This window comes from Coptis chinensis, chromosome 2 (assembly GCF_015680905.1).
Source record: "Coptis chinensis isolate HL-2020 chromosome 2, ASM1568090v1, whole genome shotgun sequence".
Lineage (NCBI taxonomy): Eukaryota > Viridiplantae > Streptophyta > Magnoliopsida > Ranunculales > Ranunculaceae > Coptis > Coptis chinensis.
Window position 1 is genome coordinate 112,224,398 of NC_141457.1, and position 10,486 is coordinate 112,234,883.

The following is a 10,486-nucleotide window of genomic DNA, read 5'->3' on the forward strand; positions in this document are numbered from 1 at the left end:
TTTATATAGTCTTTAAAGAAAACTCTATATACTAGAAACCTCATTAACTATATCACACATTTTAATTAGACTTTTCATTATCCTAGACACAATTAAACTTTCACTATGACTCTTTGACATCTAGAAATTTGGTTTAGTTTTCCAACAATCAACACATCTTTCGGTTGGTACTTGTGTTGTTCAGCTATAAATGGTACGGAAGAGAAGAACTATTGAACGCCAAAGAATTCGAACCGTTACAAATGCTCTTGTTTTTTTTTGGTCGAACAACTGCTCTTGTACGAGCTTTATACTATTTGTTTGCACGTAAAATTCCTAAACCAACCCTTATATCTTGTACAGGAGTGCATTTTGCGCTCCCTTTCATTTTGCACAGACAAAATCATTACAACTGTAAATTGAGTCTTAAATTACAGCGAATGGGATGTTGTCTCTGAGCATTTCTGATGTGTGTCATATTTTGGGACCAACATAAAGAAGAATTCTGTTGAAGGCTGTCTACAACTTGTCCAAAGGGATTAAGTTGGCGATAAATACTTAATCACCGTCTTAAAGGACCATTGCAGAGCCTGCAGTATACATCTGTTTGAGGGAAACCCACGTAAGTAAGCGATAACAACTTGAAAGGCTTGAGATGAAACATCTAATCATATTTTTCATAAATCATAAAATGCATGAGTTTCTTGGAAATCAGTTTACACCCCATATAGTAATACTGACCGGACTCCTGAGTCTTCAAAAGCGCAAAATCAATAGGTTACCAACAACTACTTGATTCACAGGAAACAACTAACACAAACTCCGAATATCAACCATAAAAACTTATCTCGCCTCCCATCCAAATAACCACTTAATATAACCTGTTCTCACAATTTTAACTGACATGAGAAAACAAAAGTGTCAAGACTCGAGGTTAACCATTAAAGGTCATGTAGAAAAATTATTCCAAGACTCGGAGAGGCTCGTGGATGCTTCAAAAGTTTTTTACCAACAACAATAAGCCTGCACAACTTTCAGTCCTTCAAACACGAGATCCTTTCGACATCAAGCCCGAACGCACTTATATAGATTGACAGAAACAAAATCTTCTTCGAAATGCATTACGAAGAGTATCAAAATAAAAGTGCATCTCCATTTCGGTAAAAGAGGACTAGTACAATGTACATTGCCCAGTAATAACGCCATTTACATACATGAACATCCTTTACACGGACACAACTTAATAATTACTTAGAATACAGTAGTTACAGCTTAAACATAAAGGACTAATCACATACACATAATTTGATCCATATTCTCAAGGATTTCTTACTAGGCAGTTGGGTAGGATGCCATCATGGCAATACCGCAGATACCCCCTTCAGTGCCAATATCACGTTGCATTCTTATGTATCCATTCTCACCCCATGAAGTCCCCCAAGAGTTCTTCACCAACCAGTATTTGGTACCATCGCTAGCTGTTCCATAACCAACTGCGGTGACACCATGGTCCAATTGGGTGCCACAATCTCCTGTGAATACACCACTTGAGTAGAACTGGAAGGCTGATCCACTGGCATCAATAGCCACGGCAATAGGTTGGTTTGCAACTGCCTTTAACAGAGCTTTCTCGTCATTGGCTGGCACATCTTCATGGCCAGTGATATTCGCTGCATGGGAGGCTTCTTTTTTCTTATCGCAAGCTCCATCAATAGCTTTGTATGGGTAGGTACCTTCAGTAGCGAGACCATGATTTTGTACAATGAAATCAAAGGCATCATCCATGAGACCACCTTCACATCCTTGATCCTCACCGTTTACGTCGCAATCGACTAGCTCTTGCTCAGACAAAGATATCAATTTACCTGTTGAGAGTTGGGTTATACCTTCCATAGAAGCTACAGTAGAGAATGCCCAACAACTTCCTGTATTTTTTAGTATTTTGACATCAAAAAATTGTTAGCAAACAGCTAGAATGATGTCTATTTAATAATATAAGTATGCCAAAAAAGTGAAAAAACCAGGAGCAACTAATGGATGTAACAATAGATAGTTTAGTGATGTTTTTATCAGTCTATGTTCACCTACCGGCTACCGCATTGGCCTTGGTCCTTGATAGGTGTGACAGCTCCTTTCTTTCTCCAATCCATGCTAGATGGAACTGCTGTAACATTTTCGTACCTGAACGCTGTCCCAGACTTTCGTTCAGGGGAGTTCTTGTATCCATTTCGAGATGCTATAAATTCTTCATTGGTTTGGTCAGCAAAGCCATTGACACTTAGCACATAAGTTCGATCACCAACCTTGTTAAAAGTATCAATGTACTCGACGTTGGTTTTGAATACCTGAAAGCGCATCTCTTTCTCAACAGAGTCCTTGTATACCAGACCATAATTAGTCATCCATTGCTCATGCCTATCTTCCATAGATAATTCTTGGAGGTTACGTGACATAGCTTGAGTTGTATAGAGAGCCAAAACGACCAACGCCAAACTCATGCACCGCCATGTGAGTGAAGAAGCCATGACTACAAGCTATTGGGGGTGTAGGGGGTGTAGTTTTGAGAGTTGTAGATATGTAGGATTCAAGTTTCAAGTAATTGAGTGAGTATGCACATTCGTAGTCCTTGTTTATATAGACGAATTTTAGTCATGTGTTGTTAACTTTGACACCAAAATGAGACTTTCACAATTGAGTGCCGGGGGAACCACAGATGATTTGAATAGCAAATAGACAATTTAGCACTTAAATATTTGTGCTGAAATATACAAAACTATACATTAGTGATCTATGGACAACGACATACAATATTCAAGTTTTGTCTTATTGAACGAACTTATTGGGTAGATAAATTAGTAAGGTCTCCTGAGTCCTGATACCTGATACTACTAATTTGTTATTACTATATGCATGGAATGGAAATTATACTGGGGACAGATGAGCTTCTTGGAAAGAGACTATCAATCTCACAACACTGTAGTACTCTAGTCTTCATGCACTCTACTGAGAGTCTGAGACAGGAAGTTCTTTGTAGCACAGACTCCACAAATTTATGTTCATCCTCAAGTCCACACCGAAACCAATGGTGACAACAGTACATCGGAAATTTCTCCATCCTTCAAAAGGGAAAAAGTAACCTGATTACATTCTTCCCGTAATCTTTCTGTATAAGAAAAGGGAAATGGGCATTTGTGAGAGAAGAGTACTCTGCAGTTTTCAAGAAGAATCTAGTTATGAGCCTTGAAGATGCTATGAGTACGAACAGAGAATGGAGTCCTCGACTGAAGCAAATGTGGAATGCATGTATAGTGGCTGTGCTGGCTAGCATATGGAAGCAAAGGAATAAGGTTTTGTTTGAAGAAAAGGGACCTAATATAGTAGATTGCAAGTACTATGTTAGAACTCAAGTAAAGATCACAGGAAATCTGTCCAGAAGCCATAGCTACAACTCTCGTTTTGAATGCTCAATTCTGCAGTTTTGGGATGTCAAACCTAGAGCAAAGGGTGCACCAAAGATCAAAACATGTATTTGGATCCCCCCAGAACCTGATGTAATCAAACTGAATACAGATGGTGCGGCGTCGGGCAATCCAGGCCCTGCGGGTATTGGTGTTTCTTACAGAGGAAATATGGGAGACTTCAAGCTGACAATGTGGAAAAGTATTGGGACTGCAACAAGTTTCTGGGCAGAGTGTTTAGCTATCCTTGAAGGGGTGGAAACTGCCATATCTAGAGGATGGCTCAGGCTTTGGGTAGAAACGGACTCAGAAGCTGCCTCGAAAGCTTTTACAGGTGGTAACGTGCCATGGCAACTCCAAGCAAGATGGACGAACTGCACAGCTGCCACGCATCAACTTAAGATAACCACTATCTTTAGGGAAGGCAATCTCACTGCTGACACCTTGGCAAAGACTGCTACAACCCTTACAGAGAATGAGAGAGTTGTTTGTGAAGGCAGACCAGAGTGGATTCACAAATGGGAAGGGTCTTTCCAAACTTTCTATAGATTTCAGTGAAATGTACCTTACTCCATAGTTATAAATGGAAGTAATGGATGCTTGATTGAGTCTGACATTAGAGAGGCAGTCTGTTGCCTCCCTAAACACTTTTTGTTCTTTTTTGTTTTCTTTTTAATACAATTTAACTTACCCAGCAAAAAAAAAGAGAGAAGAGTACTCATGGCTGACATTTAGCACAACTTAAAATTAAAATATATTTTTTCCACGACAAACAAGAAGGATCAGAAAGAACCAATCTCAGAGTATGCAAGCACTGTCTCAAAGAAAACAGACAAAACCATTGCAGAACCTCTGGACTATGGTGCGCAACATAATTTCAAATGCTTGGCTGACAATATATAAACATATTTTTGATATATGAGTACATGACCATGTTCAAACAATTTGACTGGCCTGAAAAAAGAAAAATTAATATTACAGAATGTGGAGAGTGGACATAAACCATTACAGGTCTTGCAAAAACAGGATTCCAACACTTGATGAGGCCCGTGGATGTCTCAGTAGTTTTCTGCCAATTTTCATCATTTCTTGGTTATCTGCGCAACTCCGTTTATCAGAATTTGAAACCATGATAAACATTTGCTCCAAAACTGTTGCGTTCTCCAGAAAGAACTTGACCAGTTTCACTTCATTCTCATATCCTCGGCCTTGGATTTCAACTAACTTGAGGTGTGACAGCTTGCAGTTAGACATCATATCCTCTTCTTCAAACAGCTCAACTTGGTTGGTGTATTCATAGTCTTCATACTTCCCCTTGACAATGATCATTAGATAAAAGTTAAAAGAAGGACGGGGATTTACTAGTAAGCCACTGAATTTAGTATCAACAATTGAGCGCTTACCAAGATAACACATTCAATTTGAGGAGAATGCCTGAGTAAATTTTTGATCAACATAATATCATTGTAACTGAACAGAGTTCCAATCTTCAGCCGCTTAAGGTTAGAAAATGGAGTCTGGATGCAACTGAGTAAAGATGGATCGTTTTCCACATAGATTGACTAAGACACGATTGAAACAAAATACAGTAAGACTAAACAATACATAATACAATAGATTTTCAACTCGTCAAATGAAAACAAGAAAAGTTGTACAAGTATTTACCTGAAGGAACAAAGTAGACAGTGTCAGAGATTGTGCATTCCTCACAGCGCTAATTAGTAGGGTAGTTAATTCACTTGATTGATCAAGTTCAGTGTCAAAGTTCACAACAGAAATAAATTTTAGCTCACAAGTGAACCTAATGGATGGATTCCTAATTCTGATCATTTCGATGGATACAAGCTTTGGGGTAGAAATCACAACTGAATCAGGAACTACGCCACTTATTCTCAAATTCTTAAGTTGAGAAGCAGATATGGTTAACGTATAACAGTTAACAAACTTACATTCTTCTAGAATTAATGTCTCCAGGCAAGGACAAGCTGAAAAAAAGGCCACGTGTAGATGACCATTCAAAATCGCAGTAAGCGCATATATTGATGTGGAGGATCTATCAATTCAGACCAGTAAGCGCATATTACTAATATGAAATAGTTACAATAGCCATGAATTCAGAACTAGTTTAAGAAAATGACAATAAACACACAACTCTAATACTGATCTGATACCAAACACAAACAGTTCCACTTGAATCCTTGAAATTGCATACACAGTTCACCGTTTGATTCGCCTGACTATCAAATCTAGACTAACTTAGAAAACAGAAAAGTGTAGAGTTAAAGAAGGCCAAGATCATCAGATGCGCCAATACATTATTCCTGCAGTCAATGACGCTCGTGGTTGTGTCAAAAGTTTTCTACCAACTTTCATCAATTCTTGTTCATCGCCGAAGTTGCGAAGGAAGATAATCATTTTCTCCAAAACTATTGCGTTCTCCAGAAATAAGTTGACCAGTTCCATTTCATTCTCAGATCCTCGGAAGCCCTCGATTTCAACTAACTTAAGGTGGGAAAGCTTGTACTTGTACCCCTCCTTCACTTCATATTGCTCAACTTGGACGATGTTCTTCAAACCATCAAACTTCCCCTTGACAATGACCATTAAAGAGAAAATTAAGACATCAAAACATCAAGTTTAACGGGTATTTCATATTAAGTGCTCACCGCATCGTTCACTAAGAAGAAAGATTCAATTTCAGTAGAGTGCATGAGTATATGGTTGATCAATATGACTTCATCCTTGCTGAACAGAGTTCCAATCTTCAGCCACTTAAGATTAGAAAATGGGGTCTCGCTGCACTTTTGTGTAGCTAAATCCTTTTGCAGTTCCACAGCTATCGACTAAGACACAGTGAAACAAACTTCTAAGAGTTTACAAAACCTAATACAACCATTTTTTAATTTGTCGAAAGTTAACAAAGAAAAGCAGGTAGGAGTATTTACCTGAACAAACAGAGTAGACACTGTCAGATATCGCACATTCTTGACTATGCTAATTAGTTGAGTAGTTGATACAGAAGAATCAACTTTGAGGTCAAAGTTTGCATCAGATAGCAACTTTAGATTTCCGTTGAATATAATATTTACTGGAACTGAATTTGTTATATTGAGTTTGAGGGAGATGAGGTTCAGAGCAGAAACCACAATTGAGGAAGGAAAGTTACCCTTCAGATTCAAATTCTTAAGTTGAGAAGCTGATATTGTTAAAATACCAGACGTAATGTTGCAGTTTACTAGAAGAAGTGTCTCCAAGGACGGACTGGCTGAAAAGAGGGCCTCATCAAGTTGGCCATCCTTCAAAGAAACTGAAATTAGATGCACAACTTTAAGAGAAGGTAACCAGATCCTAAGTGGCAAGCTTAGGCTGTTGTTAAACAGTTTGAACTCTCTCAACGACTCACAAGTGAATAAATGAGGAGTTAATTGGATATTTGTACCGCAACCATTTTCAATATCAAGAACTTGAACATTATGTCTTACTGCATATGTTATCCACTCTTTGATCCTACTTACATCTACATTATCAAACCAGCCTACTATGGAAAGAGAAACATTTTGCATATCTGAACCATCTCGTAGAAATAGTACAGAATCGACAAACTTAATGAATGTTTTCATGTATCGGAAGAGTCTTGAATTGAAATGAAAGGAGGGGACAGAAGACCAGATGTTTATCCACCCTTTAGATAGAACGCATGTTCGAACCACTTCTTTGGTTGGAAGAAACGATAGGATGTGATAGATTATAGGCATGGGTAATGCAGAGATCCTATTCATTTCTAGGCTCGAATTCTCTCCAAAGGTTGAACCAGTCTGCTCAACAATACTACCCGTCTGCCCAAGTGAAGGTGCAGTGGACTGGAACAACCCAGCTGATTGTGTGTTAGAATTCATGCCACCGAATGGGGATGGAGCCAAACCCGAATTAAATAGCGAAGGTGGCAGATTACTTCTTCCCAATGAAGGGAAGGATGTCGGATAAAAAATAGATGGTGTGGATTGTGTAGGAGGCTGACTAAAAGCAGGAAGCTGAACAGCAGGATTGGAGCCACCTATAAATGAATTTGAACAAGTAAAAACACTTGAGAATAGTACTTGTGTGAATCCTTCAATAATTACTAGCAGAGACAAAATTTGAGTAAAAGTGTAAAACTGATGCCGGCAATGGCGTGTGCACTAACTAAAGTCACTAAATTTATTGGAAAATTTAAGCTGAAAAATTCAAGTATTGCACGGGAAAGGGACTCACCAAACAGAGAAGTCTGAGCTCCAAAGTGAGATGGAGTCGTTCCTAAAGGACTGCTACTTTGGCCAAAGGCAGTAGTGAAAGTAAAACCAGAGGATGGAGAACTTGAAGCTCCAAATGCAGTATTTGTAGAACCGAATGGACTAGAAGAAGATCCAAATCCAGTACAGGTAGCACCTGTTGAAGATCCGAATTCGCCAAGGACAGAGCTTGTTGAAGATCCGAATCCAGGGACAAAGGCTCCAGAGGCAAAACTATTTTGGAAATTTGTCATTGAAACTATTTTTTTTTTTATTCCTCTATATTTCTCAAATGGAAGTGGGAACGCAGTAATTCCAAGTAAGTTACCCTAGAATCTGCAACCGTAGACGTCCATAGGCGGTGTAGGAGAATTAGACCTATGAACACATTTCGAGCATGAAATTATTACCTTAGCAATAATTTTAAAAAACAAATTCTCTGATCAATTAACACAGAGTTACATTCTTTAAAACCAACACTAAAGAGCTCTTATCCTCATGATTTAGCAAATACAGTAAAACCCTAAGTAATAAACTCACCAAACCAAAATCAAAAGTCCTGGATATTTCATGCAAGATGACTTAAAAACAGGATTGCTTACAATAGAGATAACCACTTTTTAAAAACAGGATTGCTTACAATAGAGATAACCACTTTTTAAAAACATTAAACATGAAAGGTTTGAATAAAACTTACAGGGATTACCACATCTTTCGCAAGTTTACAACCAGAGCTCAAATTGATCATTGCATCTTAGGTGACTCACTAGGGGCAAGGTGACTCACTGACTTAGGGATGAAGCTAAGGGAGAAGGGGAGATGAATAAAGAAGAAATTGGAGAAAGAATAAAGCTAATGTGGAGCTCATATTATTGGCACTTTTTTCAAAAGAGACTGAAAAAAAGTGGGTTTTGTAAAGTAATATGGTGGGTTTGCACATAAAATTCCTAAACCAACCCTTAGATCTTGTACACATTTTGCATTCGAACCTAAGAACGACACCATGCATCTTCCACAATAACTAACGTTCTTAGTAGCTCCATTCCATATTGCACAGAGAAAATCATTACAACTGTAGATTGAGTCTCAAATTACAGCAGATGCATGGGGATATTTTGGTGTCTCTTACCGTTAAACCCAATAAAATCTGTTGAAGGTCGTGTACTAATTGCTCAAACGGATGAAGTTGCAATAGTCTGTAACTCTGTATACGTACGGAATGCCTCACATCTCACCTTGTAAAATGCAAGGTCATAATCAACGTGGAAGCAACTCAAATATTTTCTTTGTGCTATCTTATAGTCAAGAATTTCAACATTGTTTTCATGACTTTTGTATATTATTTTATCTTGTTTACTTATATACTTGAACCATCTTGTAGAAGCAACAGATTACAGAGTGAAGACAACACAAATTGGCAAGAGAAGAATACTTTTACAGTCCTATATGGCATTTAGCGAGCACGTTTACATGGATATATATATTTTTTCTACTACAAAGCACAAATGGCCAAGCGAAAACTAGTGTCTAGTACTTAATCACTGTCTTAAAGAAATCCATTGCAGAGCCTGCAGTATACATCTGTTTGAGGGAAACCCGCGTAAGTAAACGATAACTACTTGAAAGGCTTGAGATGAAATATATAAACATATTTTTCATATCATCATAAAATGCATGAGTTTCTTGAAAATCAGTTTACACGTACACTATAGATTATGTAATACTGACCGGACTCCTGAGTCTTCAAAAACGCAAAATCATTAGGTTACCAACAACTACTTGATTCACAGGAAACAACCAACACAAACTCCGAATATCAACCATGAAAACTTATCTTGACTCCCATCCAAATAACTACTATACTTAATAAGTTAATATTATCTGTTCTCACAATTAATATGAAATAGTTACAATAGCTATGAATTCAGAACAAGTTTAAGAAAATGACAATAAACACAACTCTAATACGGATATGACACCAAACACAAACAGTTCTACTTGAATCCTTGAAACTGCATACACAGTTCAATGTTTGATTCGCCTGACTATCAAATCTGGACTAACTTATAAAACAGAAAAGTGTAAAAGTGTAGAGTTAAAGAAGGCCAAGATCATCAGATGCGCCAATACATTATTCCTGCAGTCAATGACGCTCGTGGTTGTATCAAAAGTTTTCTACCAACTTTCATCAATTCTTGCTCATCTATTGAACTGCATGCCCCAGATTTGTATCCAAATTAAATCTGAGCATTTGCAGTTCACCACTTCATATGACAGGTTAATGTTACTAGTAAACGGGCACGTGCGTTGCACGTGCTAGGAATGAAAAATGGGGCGGAAAAAATGAAAGGAAAGAATTATGTATAATGTAAAATAGTATATATTAAATTTGTCTTAATGAAACTTTAATTAAGGGAAAAAAAAAACATTTGAATACGTTAGTTTTATTTTTTGTTTGATACGATTTTTGCTGCTCTGCCATGCTGCGAATAAATATATTTGAAGATGTATTTAACGCTTTGTAATTTAGCTAGTATGTAATTAGTATTGTATATGCCACAAACTTATTTACCTAAAAAATAGATATTATGTTGAGGAAATTCACCTTTGTGCTGCTAGTTGTGTAATTCTCTTGTCGAGCATTTATATGTGATGGAGGAACATTGTTGGATTCATATGAGTGTACTACCTGTAAGATATAAGAATACTACATCATGTTGTGCAACATAATGTGTATTCTTAGCGAAGATTAAAATATCTAAAGAAAAATGCAAGAAGAAT

General features: G+C 37.5%; 3 protein-coding genes across 5 annotated transcripts; 1 reads left to right on the forward strand and 2 right to left on the reverse strand.

The window, feature by feature from the left end:
• Positions 1-1,108: 1,108 nt before the first annotated feature.
• On the reverse strand, positions 1,109-2,582 carry LOC147520747 (senescence-specific cysteine protease SAG39-like). The gene is made up of 2 exons (XM_086592240.1): positions 2,075-2,582; positions 1,109-1,904 (listed from the first exon to the last, which is right to left on the reverse strand). The coding sequence occupies exons 1-2, from the start codon at positions 2,502-2,504 to the stop codon at positions 1,312-1,314; spliced, it is 1,023 nt and encodes a 340-aa protein (XP_086448366.1). The 5' UTR covers positions 2,505-2,582; the 3' UTR covers positions 1,109-1,311.
• Positions 2,583-3,212: 630 nt separating this feature from the next.
• On the forward strand, positions 3,213-3,995 carry LOC147520748 (uncharacterized). Its single transcript, XM_086594330.1, has one exon. It carries the CDS (start codon positions 3,213-3,215, stop codon positions 3,993-3,995), a length of 783 nt encoding a protein of 260 aa, XP_086450456.1.
• Positions 3,996-5,476: 1,481 nt separating this feature from the next.
• Positions 5,477-8,860, reverse strand: LOC147520749 (putative F-box/FBD/LRR-repeat protein At1g78760). 3 transcript variants are annotated; one of them, XM_086592247.1, is made up of 6 exons: positions 8,403-8,859; positions 7,689-8,083; positions 7,457-7,491; positions 6,383-7,360; positions 6,104-6,280; positions 5,477-6,026 (listed from the first exon to the last, which is right to left on the reverse strand). In XM_086592247.1, the coding sequence occupies exons 2-6, from the start codon at positions 7,957-7,959 to the stop codon at positions 5,736-5,738; spliced, it is 1,752 nt and encodes a 583-aa protein (XP_086448373.1). In that variant the 5' UTR covers positions 7,960-8,083; positions 8,403-8,859; the 3' UTR covers positions 5,477-5,735. The 3 variants fall into 3 exon arrangements, with proteins under 3 accessions (XP_086448373.1, XP_086448374.1, XP_086448372.1); XM_086592248.1 differs by lacking the exon at positions 7,457-7,491 and having other exon boundaries at positions 6,383-6,744; positions 8,403-8,860; XM_086592246.1 differs by having other exon boundaries at positions 6,383-7,491; positions 8,403-8,856.
• Positions 8,861-10,486: the final 1,626 nt, after the last annotated feature.